Source organism: Euprymna scolopes, chromosome 23 (genome assembly GCF_053919585.1).
Source record: "Euprymna scolopes isolate OS-2025 chromosome 23, ASM5391958v1, whole genome shotgun sequence".
In the NCBI taxonomy this organism is placed as follows: Eukaryota; Metazoa; Mollusca; class Cephalopoda; order Sepiida; family Sepiolidae; genus Euprymna; species Euprymna scolopes.
In genome coordinates, this window is record NC_136504.1 from 60,340,493 (window position 1) to 60,359,501 (window position 19,009).

At 30.2% G+C, this 19,009-nt stretch overlaps 1 protein-coding gene across 3 annotated transcripts in view; it reads right to left on the bottom strand.

Annotated features, from left to right (window-relative positions):
* The window catches only part of LOC145245940 (peptidoglycan recognition protein 1-like), a 141,043-nt gene that overhangs the window by 59,122 nt on the left and 62,912 nt on the right, over positions 1 to 19,009 (bottom strand). For all 3 annotated transcript variants that reach the window (XM_080107698.1, XM_080107700.1, XM_080107699.1), the window contains one exon: positions 1,413 to 1,634. In XM_080107698.1, the coding sequence (XP_079963824.1) occupies positions 1,413 to 1,634 (222 nt within the window). The remainder of the gene's footprint in view (positions 1 to 1,412; positions 1,635 to 19,009) is intronic.

A 19,009-nucleotide genomic window follows, 5' to 3' on the forward strand; every position in this document is an offset into this window, starting at 1 on the left:
AAACTCTACTGACCACAGGGTGAGCACAGGGTGAGTATGAAAGAAAATGAGAAACGAAACAAATACACAGAGCTAGCCAGAGAGTTAAAAGGGATTTGGATGATGAAGAAAATCAAAATAGTACCGATAATAGTAGGATCACTAGGAACAATTCCGAAAAACTTCGAAAAAAGAATGGCAGAAAATGGAATCAGAGGAATAACTGCAAAAGTACAACGACTAACGATAATGAAAACGACTGAAATATTAAGGAAAACCCTTGAATGCGGAAAATAATACAAGAAGACAATATAACGAATAAGCGTTACAGAGAATGAAGAATACCGAAGCTGCATATCTACAAGTTCTACACCCCCATCATGCACCCCCCCCCCATTGTTTCATCACCGATCCCCCCAATAAAAAATGATACCAAAGGACCGAGAAGGGTAAATAAGGACTGAAAGACCGAGGAGCGAGCGCCAACCAGACCTCGGCTGGACAAGCGCAAAGAGAACTGGGACTTTGGAGAGGCTGAGTGCCACTCAAATTCCAGTATAAATCAATGACCACTACCAGCGAGAAATCAATGGTAAGCGGCTGTTGCGATGATGCAAATTCATTTGCAAATGCTATCGAAGGAGGTGGAGAGAGCTTGACATCTGGGGAGACTTGTTGTCACTCAGCTTCCAGAGAACACCACAGGTTTCCAATCAGATCGATTGTTGACTTGTGTGAAAGCTCCATGTGAGCCAATAGTATTACTACTGCTACTACTAATGATAATAATAACAATAATAATACTAATAATAACAATAATAATACTTATACTACTACTACTAATAATAATAATAATAACAATACTAATAATACTACTACTACTAATAATACTACTACTACTAATAATAACACTCCAACTAATAATACTACTACTACTAATAATAATAATACTACTACTAATAGTAATAATAATAGCAATAATAATACTAATACTACTACTAACAATAATAATAATTATACTAATAATAATAATTATACTAATAATAATACTAATAATAATAAAATTACTAATAATAACAATAATAATAATAATAATAATAATTATACTAATAATAATAATTATACTACTACTACTACTAATAATAATAATAATAATAATAATAATAATAATAATAATAATAATAATAGGGAAAATAATGAAAAACTAATTTCATTTTCACTTTTGTATGTCTTTTTGCTTTCAATCTGCTTATATCCGATATATCTCTGCATTGAAATTGCATCCTACAAACCATCTTTCACTACCCCACTCTCCTCCCCCGTCTCTCTCTCTCTCGCTCTCTCTAACACATTCTTTCAAGCAAAAAAAGGCATATTAAAATATATTAATTAGTAAAAGGTTAGATGCAATGAAATAAATCGCTTGTACTCACGTCTCGACGTTGATGTGTTTTGCATGATAGTCTGTTCGATTGCGACCGAAAATACTACTATGATGAGGATGATGAGGAGAACAAGACATAGTAGAACATAAGACCAGCGAAGTCGCTCCAAGTATATCTTGTACATGCCAGGCTCAATGTGACAGTTCCGTCGGACGAGATAATGGTCCCAGCTTTTGCAGTACACAACAACGCCAACCAGAAAAAAAATTACTGGAAAAGAAAAAGTTCAAGAATTGGTTATAAGAGAACAAAAAGACTACATGACAAAACGAACAATGAAATTTAGGACAGCATCATGTATTTACATATGCATTTCGCCATGTACAAATGTTCTATTCCATTATAATCGTGTATTCACATATGCATTTCGCCATGTACAAATGTTCTATGCCATTATAATCGTGTATTTACATATGCATTTCGCCATGTACAAATGTTCTATTCCATTATAATCGTGTATTCACATATGCATTTCGCCATGTACAAATGTTCTATGCCATTATAATCGTGTATTTACATATGCATTTCGCCATGTACAAATGTTCTATTCCATTATAATCATGTATTTACATATGCATTTCGCCATGTACAAATGTTCTATTCCATTATAATCATGTATTTACATATGCATTTCGCCATGTACAAATGTTCTATTCCATTATAATCGTGTATTTACATATGCATTTCGCCATGTACAAATGTTCTATTCCATTATAATCGTGAATTCACATATGCTTTTCGCCATGTACAAATGTTCTATGCCATTATAATCATGTATTTACATATGCATTTCGCCATGTACAAATGTTCTATTCCATTATAATCGTGTATTTACATATGCATTTCGCCATGTACAAATGTTCTATTCCATTATAATCGTGAATTCACATATGCATTTCGCCATGTACAAATGTTCTATGCCATTATAATCGTGTATTTACATATGCATTTCGCCATGTACAAATGTTCTATTTCATTATAATCATGTATTTACATATGCATTTCGCCATGTACAAATGTTCTATTCCATTATAATCGTGCATTTACATATGCATTTCGCCATGTACAAATGTTCTATTCCATTATAATCATGTATTTACATATGCATTTCGCCATGTACAAATGTTCTATTCCATTATAATCGTGTGTTCACATATGCATTTCGCCATGTACAAATATTCTATGCCATTATAATCGTGTATTTACATATGCATTTCGCCATGTACAAATGTTCTATGCCATTATATTCGTGCATTTACATATGCATTTCGCCATGTACAAATGTTCTATGCCATTATAATCGTGTATTTACATATGCATTTCGCCATGTACAAATGTTCTATGCCATTATAATCGTGTATTTACATATGCATTTCGCCATGTACAAATGTTCTATTCTATTATAATCCTGTATTTACATATGCATTTCGCCATGTAAAAATGTTCTATTCCATTATATTCGTGCATTTACATATGCATTTCGCCATGTACAAATGTTCTATTCCATTATAATCGTGTATTTACATATGCATTTCGCCATGTACAAATGTTCTATTCCATTATAATCGTGTATTTACATATGCATTTCGCCATGTACAAATGTTCTATGCCATTATAATCGTGTGTTCACATATGCATTTCGCCATATACAAATGTTCTATTCCATTATAATCGTGCATTTACATATGCATTTCGCCATGTACAAATGTTCTATGCCATTATAATCGTGTATTTACATATGCATTTCGCCATGTACAAATGTTCTATGCCATTATAATCGTGTATTCACATATGCATTTCGCCATGTACAAATGTTCTATGCCATTATATTCGTGCATTTACATATGCATTTCGCAATGTACAAATGTTCTATGCCATTATAATCGTATATTTACATATGCATTTCGCCATGTACAAATGTTTTATTCTATTATAATCATGTACTTACATATGCATTTCGCCATGTACAAATGTTCTATGCCATTATAATCGTGTATTTACATATGCATTTCGCCATGTACAAATGCTCTATGCCATTATAATCGTGTATTTACATATGCATTTCGCCATGTACAAATGTTCTATTCCATTATAATCGTGTATTTACATATGCATTTCGCCATGTACAAATGTTCTATTCCATTATAATCGTGTATTTACATATGCATTTCGCCATGTGAAAATGTTCTATGCCATTATAATCGTGTATTTACGTATGCATTTCGCCATGTACAAATGTTCTATTCCATTATAATCGTGTATTTACATATGCATTTCGCCATGTACAAATGTTCTATGCCATTATAATCATGTATTTACATATGCATTTCGCCATGTACAAATGTTCTATTCCATTATAATCGTGTATTTACATATGCATTTCGCCATGTACAAATGTTCTATTCCATTATAGTAATGTATTTACACATGCATTTCGCCATGTACAAATGTTCTATTCCATTATAATCGTGTATTTACATATGCATTTCACCATGTACAAATGTTCTATGCCATTATAATCGTGTATTTACATATGCATTTCGCCATGTACAAATGTTCTATTCCATTATAATCGTGTATTTACATATGCATTTCGCCATGTACAAATGTTCTATTCAATTATAATAATGTATTTACATATGCATTTCGCCATGTACAAATGTTCTATTCCATTATAATCGTGTATTTACATATGCATTTCGCCATGTACAAATGTTCTATTCCATTATAATCGTGTATTTACATATGCATTTTGCCATGTACAAATGTTCTATGCCATTATAATCGTGTATTTACATATGCATTTCGCCATGTACAAATGTTCTATTCTATTATAATCGTGTATTTACATATGCATTTCGCCATGTACAAATGTTTTATTCTATTATAATCATGTATTTACATATGCATTTCGCCATGTACAAATGTTCTATGCCATTATATTCGTGCATTTACATATGCATTTCGCCATGTACAAATGTTCGATGCCATTATAATCATGTATTTACATATGCATTTCGCCATGTACAAATGTTCTATGCCATTATAATCATGTATTTACATATGCATTTCGCCATGTACAAATGTTCTATTCCATTATAATCGTGTATTTACATATGCATTTCGCCATGTACAAATGTTCTATTCTATTATAATCGTGTATTTACATATGCATTTCGCCATGTACAAATGTTTTATTCTATTATAATCATGTATTTACATATGCATTTCGCCATGTACAAATGTTCTATGCCATTATAATCGTGTATTTACATATGCATTTCGCCATGTACAAATGCTCTATGCCATTATAATCGTGTATTTACATATGCATTTCGCCATGTACAAATGTTCTATTCAATTATAATCGTGTGTTCACATATGCATTTCGCCATGTACAAATGTTCTATTCCATTATAATCGTGTATTTACATATGCATTTCGCCATGTGAAAATGTTCTATTCCATTATAATCGTGTATTTACATATGCATTTCGCCATGTACAAATGTTCTATTCCATTATAATCGTGTATTTACATATGCATTTCGCCATGTGAAAATGTTCTATGCCATTATAATCGTGTATTTACATATGCATTTCGCCATGTACAAATGTTCTATTCCATTATAATCGTGTATTTACATATGCATTTCGCCATGTGAAAATGTTCTATGCCATTATATTCGTGCATTTACATATGCATTTCGCCATGTACAAATGTTCTATGCCATTATATTCGTGCATTTACATATGCATTTCGCCATGTACAAATGTTCGATGCCATTATAATCATGTATTTACATATGCATTTCGCCATGTACAAATGTTCTATTCCATTATAATCGTGTATTCACATATGCATTTCGCCATGTACAAATGTTCTATGCCATTATAATCGTGTATTTACATATGCATTTCGCCATGTACAAATGTTCTATTCCATTATAATCGTGTGTTCACATATGCATTTCGCCATGTACAAATGTTCTATGCTATTATAATCGTGTATTTACATATGCATTTCGTCATGTACAAATGTTCTATGCCATTATAATCGTGTATTTACATATGCATTTCGCCATGTACAAATGTTCTATTCCATTATAATCGTGTATTTACATATGCATTTCGCCATGTACAAATGTTTTATTCCATTATAATCGTGTATTTACATATGCATTTCGCCATGTACAAATGTTTTATTCCATTATAATCGTGTATTTACATATGCATTTCGCCATGTACAAATGTTTTATTTCATTATAATCATGTATTTACACATGCATTTCGCCATGTACAAATGTTCTATTCCATTATAATCATGAATTTACATATGCATTTCGCCATGTACAAATGTTCTATTCCATTAAAATCGTGTATTTACATATGCATTTCGCCATGTACAAATGTTTTATTCCATTATAATCGTGTATTTACATATGCATTTCGCCATGTACAAATGTTCTATTCCATTATAATCATGTATTTACATATGCATTTCGCCATGTACAAATGTTCTATGCCATTATAATCATGTATTTACATATGCATTTCGCCATGTACAAATTTTCTATTCCATTATAATCATGTATTTACATATGCATTTCGCCATGTACAAATGTTCTATTCCATTATAATCGTGTATTTACATATGCATTTCGCCATGTACAAATGTTCTATGCCATTATAATCATGTATTTACATATGCATTTCGCCATGTACAAATTTTCTATTCCATTATAATCATGTATTTACATATGCATTTCGCCATGTACAAATGTTCTATTCCATTAAAATCGTGTATTTACATATGCATTTCGCCATGTACAAATGTTTTATTCCATTATAATCGTGTATTTACATATGCATTTCGCCATGTACAAATGTTCTATTCCATTATAATCATGTATTTACATATGCATTTCGCCATGTACAAATTTTCTATTCCATTATAATCATGTATTTACATATGCATTTCGCCATGTACAAATGTTCTATTCCATTAAAATCGTGTATTTACATATGCATTTCGCCATGTACAAATGTTTTATTCCATTATAATCGTGTATTTACATATGCATTTCGCCATGTACAAATGTTCTATTCCATTATAATCATGTATTTACATATGCATTTCGCCATGTACAAATGTTCTATTCCATTATAATCATGTATTTACATATGCATTTCGCCATGTACAAATGTTCTATTCCATTATAATCATGTATTTACATATGCATTTCGCCATGTACAAATGTTCTATGCCATTATAATCATGTATTTACACATTAATTTCGCCATGTACAAATTTTCTATTCCATTATAATCATGTATTTACATATGCATTTCGCCATGTACAAATGTTCTATGCCATTAAAATCATGTATTTACATATGCATTTCGCCATGTACAAATGTTCTATTCCATTATAATCATGTATTTACATATGCATTTCGCCATGTACAAATGTTCTATGCCATTATAATCATGTATTTACACATGCATTTCGCCATGTACAAATGTTCTATTCCATTATAATCATGTATTTACATATGCATTTCGCCATGTACAAATGTTCTATGCCATTATAATCATGTATTTACATATGCATTTCGCCATGTACAAATGTTCTATGCCATTATAATCATGTATTTACATATGCATTTCGCCATGTACAAATGTTCTATTCCATTAAAATCGTGTATTTACATATGCATTTCGCCATGTACTCATGTTTTATTCCATTATAATCATGTATTTACATATGCATTTCGCCATGTACAAATGTTCTATTCCATTATAATCGTGTATTTACATATGCATTTCGCCATGTACAAATGTTCTATTCCATTATAATAATGTATTTACATATGCATTTCGCCATGTACAAATGTTCTATGCCATTATAATCGTGTATTTACATATGCATTTCGCCATGTACAAATGTTCTATTCCATTATAATCGTGTATTTACATATGCATTTTGCCATGTACAAATGTTCTATGCCATTATAATCGTGTATTTACATATGCATTTCGCCATGTACAAATGTTCTATTCTATTATAATCGTGTATTTACATATGCATTTCGCCATGTACAAATGTTTTATTCTATTATAATCATGTATTTACATATGCATTTCGCCATGTACAAATGTTCTATGCCATTATAATCATGTATTTACACATGCATTTCGCCATGTACAAATGTTCTATTCCATTATAATCATGTATTTACATATGCATTTCGCCATGTACAAATGTTCTATGCCATTATAATCATGTATTTACATATGCATTTCGCCATGTACAAATGTTCTATGCCATTATAATCATGTATTTACATATGCATTTCGCCATGTACAAATGTTCTATTCCATTAAAATCGTGTATTTACATATGCATTTCGCCATGTACTCATGTTTTATTCCATTATAATCATGTATTTACATATGCATTTCGCCATGTACAAATGTTCTATTCCATTATAATCGTGTATTTACATATGCATTTCGCCATGTACAAATGTTCTATTCCATTATAATAATGTATTTACATATGCATTTCGCCATGTACAAATGTTCTATGCCATTATAATCGTGTATTTACATATGCATTTCGCCATGTACAAATGTTCTATTCCATTATAATCGTGTATTTACATATGCATTTTGCCATGTACAAATGTTCTATGCCATTATAATCGTGTATTTACATATGCATTTCGCCATGTACAAATGTTCTATTCTATTATAATCGTGTATTTACATATGCATTTCGCCATGTACAAATGTTTTATTCTATTATAATCATGTATTTACATATGCATTTCGCCATGTACAAATGTTCTATGCCATTATAATCGTGTATTTACATATGCATTTCGCCATGTACAAATGCTCTATGCCATTATAATCGTGTATTTACATATGCATTTCGCCATGTACAAATGTTCTATTCCATTATAATCGTGTGTTCACATATGCATTTCGCCATGTACAAATGTTCTATTCCATTATAATCGTGTATTTACATATGCATTTCGCCATGTGAAAATGTTCTATGCCATTATAATCGTGTATTTACATATGCATTTCGCCATGTACAAATGTTCTATTCCAATATAATCGTGTATTTACATATGCATTTCGCCATGTGAAAATGTTCTATGCCATTATATTCATGCATTTACATATGCATTTCGCCATGTACAAATGTTCGATGCCATTATAATCATGTATTTACATATGCATTTCGCCATGTACAAATGTTCTATTCCATTATAATCGTGTATTCACATATGCATTTCGCCATGTACAAATGTTCTATGCCATTATAATCGTGTATTTACATATGCATTTCGCCATGTACAAATGTTCTTTTCCATTATAATCGTGTGTTCACATATGCATTTCGCCATGTACAAATGTTCTATGCTATTATAATCGTGTATTTACATATGCATTTCGTCATGTACAAATGTTCTATGCCATTATAATCGTGTATTTACATATGCATTTCGCCATGTACAAATGTTCTATTCCATTATAATCGTGTATTTACATATGCATTTCGCCATGTACAAATGTTTTATTCCATTATAATCGTGTATTTACATATGCATTTCGCCATGTACAAATGTTTTATTCCATTATAATCGTGTATTTACATATGCATTTCGCCATGTACAAATGTTTTATTCCATTATAATCGTGTATTTCCATATGCATTTCGCCATGTACAAATGTTTTATTCCATTATAATCGTGTATTTACATATGCATTTCGCCATGGACAAATGTTTTATTTCATTATAATCATGTATTTACACATGCATTTCGCCATGTACAAATGTTCTATTCCATTATAATCATGTATTTACATATGCATTTCGCCATGTACAAATGTTCTATGCCATTATAATCATGTATTTACATATGCATTTCGCCATGTACAAATGTTCTATTCCATTAAAATCGTGTATTTACATATGCATTTCGCCATGTACAAATGTTTTATTCCATTATAATCGTGTATTTACATATGCATTTCGCCATGTACAAATGTTCTATTCCATTATAATCATGTATTTACATATGCATTTCGCCATGTACAAATGTTCTATGCCATTATAATCATGTATTTACATATGCATTTCGCCATGTACAAATTTTCTATTCCATTATAATCATGTATTTACATATGCATTTCGCCATGTACAAATGTTCTATTCCATTATAATCATGTATTTACATATGCATTTCGCCATGTACAAATGTTCTATGCCATTATAATCATGTATTTACACATGCATTTCGCCATGTACAAATTTTCTATTCCATTATAATCATGTATTTACATATGCATTTCGCCATGTACAAATGTTCTATGCCATTAAAATCATGTATTTACATATGCATTTCGCCATGTACAAATGTTCTATTCCATTATAATCATGTATTTACATATGCATTTCGCCATGTACAAATGTTCTATGCCATTATAATCATGTATTTACACATGCATTTCGCCATGTACAAATGTTCTATTCCATTATAATCATGTATTTACATATGCATTTCGCCATGTACAAATGTTCTATGCCATTATAATCATGTATTTACATATGCATTTCGCCATGTACAAATGTTCTATGCCATTATAATCATGTATTTACATATGCATTTCGCCATGTACAAATGTTCTATTCCATTAAAATCGTGTATTTACATATGCATTTCGCCATGTACTCATGTTTTATTCCATTATAATCATGTATTTACATATGCATTTCGCCATGTACAAATGTTCTATGCCATTATAATCGTGTATTTACATATGCATTTCGCCATATACAAATGTTCTATTCCATTATAATCGTGTATTTACATATGCATTTCGCCATGTACAAATGTTCTATTCCATTATAATAATGTATTTACATATGCATTTCGCCATGTACAAATGTTCTATTCCATTATAATCGTGTATTTACATATGCATTTCGCCATGTACAAATGTTCTATTCCATTATAATAATGTATTTACATATGCATTTCGCCATGTACAAATGTTCTATGCCATTATAATCGTGTATTTACATATGCATTTCGCCATGTACAAATGTTCTATTCCATTATAATCGTGTATTTACATATGCATTTTGCCATGTACAAATGTTCTATGCCATTATAATCGTGTATTTACATATGCATTTCGCCATGTACAAATGTTCTATTCTATTATAATCGTGTATTTACATATGCATTTCGCCATGTACAAATGTTTTATTCTATTATAATCATGTATTTACATATGCATTTCGCCATGTACAAATGTTCTATGCCATTATAATCGTGTATTTACATATGCATTTCGCCATGTACAAATGCTCTATGCCATTATAATCGTGTATTTACATATGCATTTCGCCATGTACAAATGTTCTATTCCATTATAATCGTGTGTTCACATATGCATTTCGCCATGTACAAATGTTCTATTCCATTATAATCGTGTATTTACATATGCATTTCGCCATGTGAAAATGTTCTATGCCATTATAATCGTGTATTTACATATGCATTTCGCCATGTACAAATGTTCTATTCCATTATAATCGTGTATTTACATATGCATTTCGCCATGAGAAAATGTTCTATGCCATTATATTCATGCATTTACATATGCATTTCGCCATGTACAAATGTTCGATGCCATTATAATCATGTATTTACATATGCATTTCGCCATGTACAAATGTTCTATTCCATTATAATCGTGTATTCACATATGCATTTCGCCATGTACAAATGTTCTATGCCATTATAATCGTGTATTTACATATGCATTTCGCCATGTACAAATGTTCTATTCCATTATAATCGTGTGTTCACATATGCATTTCGCCATGTACAAATGTTCTATGCTATTATAATCGTGTATTTACATATGCATTTCGTCATGTACAAATGTTCTATGCCATTATAATCGTGTATTTACATATGCATTTCGCCATGTACAAATGTTCTATTCCATTATAATCGTGTATTTACATATGCATTTCGCCATGTACAAATGTTTTATTCCATTATAATCGTGTATTTACATATGCATTTCGCCATGTACAAATGTTTTATTCCATTATAATCGTGTATTTACATATGCATTTCGCCATGTACAAATGTTTTATTCCATTATAATCGTGTATTTACATATGCATTTCGCCATGTACAAATGTTTTATTCCATTATAATCGTGTATTTACATATGCATTTCGCCATGTACAAATGTTTTATTTCATTATAATCATGTATTTACACATGCATTTCGCCATGTACAAATGTTCTATTCCATTATAATCATGAATTTACATATGCATTTCGCCATGTACAAATGTTCTATGCCATTATAATCATGTATTTACATATGCATTTCGCCATGTACAAATGTTCTATTCCATTAAAATCGTGTATTTACATATGCATTTCGCCATGTACAAATGTTTTATTCCATTATAATCGTGTATTTACATATGCATTTCGCCATGTACAAATGTTCTATTCTATTATAATCATGTATTTACATATGCATTTCGCCATGTACAAATGTTCTATGCCATTATAATCATGTATTTACATATGCATTTCGCCATGTACAAATGTTCTATTCCATTATAATCGTGTATTTACATATGCATTTCGCCATGTACAAATGTTCTATGCCATTATAATCATGTATTTACATATGCATTTCGCCATGTACAAATGTTCTATTCCATTATAATCATGTATTTACATATGCATTTCGCCATGTACAAATGTTCTATGCCATTATAATTATGTATTTACACATGCATTTCGCCATGTACAAATTTTCTATTCCATTATAATCATGTATTTACATATGCATTTCGCCATGTACAAATGTTCTATGCCATTATAATCATGTATTTACATATGCATTTCGCCATGTACAAATGTTCTATTCCATTATAATCGTGTATTTACATATGCATTTCGCCATGTACAAATGTTCTATGCCATTATAATCATGTATTTACACATGCATTTCGCCATGTACAAATGTTCTATTCCATTATAATCATGTTTTTACATATGCATTTCGCCATGTACAAATGTTCTATGCCATTATAATCATGTATTTACATATGCATTTCGCCATGTACAAATGTTCTATGCCATTATAATCATGTATTTACATATGCATTTCGCCATGTACAAATGTTTTATTCCATTAAAATCGTGTATTTACATATGCATTTCGCCATGTACAAATGTTTTATTCCATTATAATCATGTATTTACATATGCATTTCGCCATGTACAAATGTTCTATGCCATTATAATCGTGTATTTACATATGCATTTCGCCATGTACAAATGTTCTATTCCATTAAAATCGTGTATTTACATATGCATTTCGCCATGTACAAATGTTTTATTCCATTATAATCATGTATTTACATATGCATTTCGGAATGTACAAACGTTCTATGCCATTATAATCATGTATTTACATATGCATTTCGCCATGTACAAATGTTTTATTCCATTATAATCGTGTATTTACATATGCATTTCGCCATGTACATATGTTCTATTCCATTATAATCGTGTATTTACATATGCATTTCGCCATGTACAAATGTTTTATTCCATTATAATCGTGTATTTACATATGCATTTCGCCATGTACAAATGTTCTATTCCATTATAATCATGTATTTACATATGCATTTCGCCATGTACAAATGTTCTATGCCATTATAATCATGTATTTACATATGCATTTCGCCATGTACAAATGTTCTATTCCATTATAATCATGTATTTACACATGCATTTCGCCATGTACAAATGTTCTATTCCATTATAATCATGTATTTACATATGCATTTCGCCATGTACAAATGTTCTATGCCATTATAATCATGTATTTACATATTCATTTCGCCATGTACAAATGTTCTATGCCATTATAATCATGTATTTACATATGCATTTCGCCATGTACAAATGTTCTATTCCATTAAAATCGTGTATTTACATATGCATTTCGCCATGTACAAATGTTCTATTCTATTATAATCGTGTATTTACATATGCATTTCGCCATGTAAAAATGTTCTATTCCATTATATTCGTGCATTTACATATGCATTTCGCCATGTACAAATGTTCTATTCCATTATAATCGTGTATTTACATATGCATTTCGCCATGTACAAATGTTCTATTCCATTATAATCGTGTATTTACATATGCATTTCGCCATGTACAAATGTTCTATGCCATTATAATCGTGTGTTCACATATGCATTTCGCCATGTACAAATGTTCTATTCCATTATAATCGTGCATTTACATATGCATTTCGCCATGTACAAATGTTCTATGCCATTATAATCGTGTATTTACATATGCATTTCGCCATGTACAAATGTTCTATGCTATTATAATCGTGTATTTACATAGGCATTTCGCCATGTACAAATGTTCTATGCCATTATATTCGTGCATTTACATATGCATTTCGCCATGTACAAATGTTCTATGCCATTATAATCATGCATTTACATATGCATTTCGCAATGTACAAATGTTCTATATCCATTATAATCGTATATTTACATATGCATTTCGCCATGTACAAATGTTTTATTCTATTATAATCATGTATTTACATATGCATTTCGCCATGTACAAATGTTCTATGCCATTATAATCGTGTATTTACATATGCATTTCGCCATGTACAAATGCTCTATGCCATTATAATCGTGTATTTACATATGCATTTCGCCATGTACAAATGTTCTATGCCATTATAATCGTGTGTTCACATATGCATTTCGCCATGTACAAATGTTCTATTCCATTATAATCGTGTATTTACATATGCATTTCGCCATGTACAAATGTTCTATGCCATTATAATCGTGTATTTACATATGCATTTCGCCATGTACAAATGTTCTATTCCATTATAATCGTGTATTTACATATGCATTTCACTATGTACAAATGTTCTATGCCATTATATTCGTGCATTTACATATGCATTTCGCCATGTACAAATGTTCTATGCCATTATATTCGTGCATTTACATATGCATTTCGCCATGTACAAATGTTCGATGCCATTATAATCATGTATTTACATATGCATTTCGCCATGTACAAATGTTCTATTCCATTATAATCGTGTATTCACATATGCATTTCGCCATGTACAAATGTTCTATGCCATTATAATCGTGTATTTACATATGCATTTCGCCATGTACAAATGTTCTATTCCATTATAATCGTGTGTTCACATATGCATTTCGCCATGTACAAATGTTCTATGCTATTATAATCGTGTATTTACATATGCATTTCGTCATGTACAAATGTTCTATGCCATTATAATCGTGTATTTACATATGCATTTCGCCATGTACAAATGTTCTATTCCATTATAATCGTGTATTTACATATGCATTTCGCCATGTACAAATGTTTTATTCCATTATAATCGTGTATTTACATATGCATTTCGCCATGTACAAATGTTTTATTCCATTATAATCGTGTATTTACATATGCATTTCGCCATGTACAAATGTTTTATTCCATTATAATCGTGTATTTACATATGCATTTCGCCATGTACAAATGTTCTATTCCATTATAATCATGTATTTACATATGCATTTCGCCATGTACAAATGTTCTATGCCATTATAATCATGTATTTACATATGCATTTCGCCATGTACAAATGTTCTATTCCATTATAATCATGTATTTACACATGCATTTCGCCATGTACAAATGTTCTATTCCATTATAATCATGTATTTACATATGCATTTCGCCATGTACAAATGTTCTATGCCATTATAATCATGTATTTACATATTCATTTCGCCATGTACAAATGTTCTATGCCATTATAATCATGTATTTACATATGCATTTCGCCATGTACAAATGTTCTATTCCATTAAAATCGTGTATTTACATATGCATTTCGCCATGTACAAATGTTCTATTCCATTAAAATCGTGTATTTACATATGCATTTCGCCATGTACAAATGTTCTATGCCATTATAATCATGTATTTACATATGCATTTCGCCATGTACAAATGTTCTATGCCATTATAATCGTGTATTTACATATGCATTTCGCCATGTACAAATGTTCTATTCCATTATAATCGTGTATTTACATATGCATTTCGCCATGTACAAATGTTCTATTCCATTATAATCGTGTATTTACATATGCATTTCGCCATGTACAAATGTTCTATTCCATTATAATCATGTATTTACATATGCATTTCGCCATGTACAAATGTTCTATTCCATTATAATCATGTATTTACATATGCATTTCGCCATGTACAAATGTTCTATTCCATTATTATCATGTATTTACATATGCATTTCGCCATGTACAAATGTTTTATTCCATTATTATTATGTATTTACATATGCATTTCGCCATGTACAAATGTTTTATTCCATTATTATCATGTATTTACATATGCATTTCGCCATGTACAAATGTTCTATTCCATTATTATCATGTATTTACATATGCATTTCGCCATGTACAAATGTTTTATTCCATTATTATCATGTATTTACATATGCATTTCGCCATGTACAAATGTTCTATTCCATTATTATCATGTATTTACACATGCATTTCGCCATGTACAAATGTTCTATTCCATTATAATCATGTATTTACATATGCATTTCGCCATGTACAAATGTTCTATTCCATTATTATCATGTATTTACATATGCATTTCGCCATGTACAAATGTTTTATTCCATTATTATCATGTATTTACATATGCATTTCGCCATGTACATATTTTCTATTCCATTATAATCATGTATTTACATAAGCATTTCGCCATGTACATATGTTCTATTCCATTATAATCATGTATTTACATATGCATTTCGCCATGTACATATGTTCTATTCCATTATAATCATGTATTTACATATGCATTTCGCCATGTACAAATGTTCTATGCCATTATAATCATGTATTTACATATGCATTTCGCCATGTACAAATGTTCTATGCCATTATAATCATGTATTTACATATGCATTTCGCCATGTACATATGTTCTATTCCATTATAATCATGTATTTACATATGCATTTCGCCATGTACATATGTTCTATTCCATTATAATCATGTATTTACATATGCATTTCGCCATGTACAAATGTTCTATTCCATTATAATCATGTATTTACATATGCATTTCGCCATGTACAAATGTTCTATTCCATTATAATCATGTATTTACATATGCATTTCGCCATGTACAAATGTTCTATTCCATTATAATCGTGTATTTACATATGCATTTCACTATGTACAAATGTTCTATTCCATTATAATCGTGTATTTACATATGCATTTCACCATGTACAAATGTTCTATTCCATTATAATCGTGTATTTACATATGCATTTCGCCATGTACAAATGTTTTATTCCATTATAATCATGTATTTACATATGCATTTCGCCATGTACAAATGTTCTATGCCATTATAATCATGTATTTACATATGCATTTCGCCATGTACAAATGTTTTATTCCATTATAATCGTGTATTTACATATGCATTTCACCATGTACAAATGTTCTATTCCATTATAATCATGTATTTACATATGCATTTCGCCATGTACAAATGTTTTATTCCATTATAATCGTGTATTTACATATGCATTTCACCATGTACAAATGTTCTATTCCATTATAATCGTGTATTTACATATGCATTTCACCATGTACAAATGTTCTATTCCATTATAATCGTGTATTTACATATGCATTTCACCATGTACATATGTTCTATTCCATTATAATCGTGTATTTACATATGCATTTCACCATGTACAAATGTTCTATGCCATTATAATCATGTATTTACATATGCATTTCGCCATGTACAAATGTTCTATTCCATTATAATCGTGTATTTACATATGCATTTCACCATGTACAAATGTTCTATTCCATTATAATCGTGTATTTACATATGCATTTCGCCATGTACAAATGTTTTATTCCATTATAATCGTGTATTTACATATGCATTTCACCATGTACAAATGTTCTATTCCATTATAATCGTGTATTTACATATGCATTTCGCCATGTACAAATGTTTTATTCCATTATAATCGTGTATTTACATATGCATTTCGCCATGTACATATGTTCTATTCCATTATAATCATGTATTTACATATGCATTTCGCCATGTACAAATGTTCTATGCCATTATAATCATGTATTTACATATGCATTTCGCCATGTACAAATGTTCTATGCCATTATAATCATGTATTTACACATGCATTTCGCCATGTACAAATGTTCTATTCCATTATAATCATGTATTTACATATGCATTTCGCCATGTACAAATGTTCTGTTCCATTATTATCATGTATTTACATATGCATTCTGCCATGTACAAATGTTCTATGCCATTATAATCATGTATTTACATATGCATTTCGCCATGTACAAATGTTTTATTCCATTATAATCGTGTATTTACATATGCATTTCGCCATGTACAAATGTTTTATTCCATTATAATCGTGTATTTACATATGCATTTCGCCATGTACAAATGTTCTATGCCATTATAATCATGTATTTACATATGCATTTCGCCATGTACATATGTTCTATTCCATTATAATCGTGTATTTACATATGCATTTCGCCATGTACAAATGTTTTATTCCATTATAATCGTGTATTTACATATGCATTTGGGCATGTACAAATGTTCTATTACATTATAATCATGTATTTACACATGCATTTCGCCATGTACAAATGTTTTATTCCATTATAATCATGTATTTACATATGCATTTCGCCATGTACAAATGTTCTATTCCATTATAATCATGTATTTACACATGCATTTCGCCATGTACAAATGTTCTATTCCATTATAATCATGTATTTACATATGCATTTCGCCATGTACAAATGTTCTATGCCATTATAATCGTGTATTTACATATGCATTTCGCCATGTACAAATGTTCTATGCCATTATAATCGTGTATTTACATATGCATTTCGCCATGTACAAATGTTCTATGCCATTATAATCATGTATTTACATATGCATTTCGCCATGTACAAATGTTCTATTCTATTATAATCGTGTATTTACATATGCATTTCGCCATGTAAAAATGTTCTATGCCATTATATTCGTGCATTTACATATGCATTTCGCCATGTACAAATGTTCTATTCCATTATATTCGTGCATTTACATATGCATTTCGCCATGTACAAATGTTCTATTCCATTATAATCATGTATTTACATATGCATTTCGCCATGTACAAATGTTCTATGCCATTATAATCGTGCATTTACATATGCATTTCGCCATGTACAAATGTTCTATTCCATTATTATCATGTATTTACATATGCATTTCGCCATGTACAAATGTTCTATTCCATTATAATCATGTATTTACA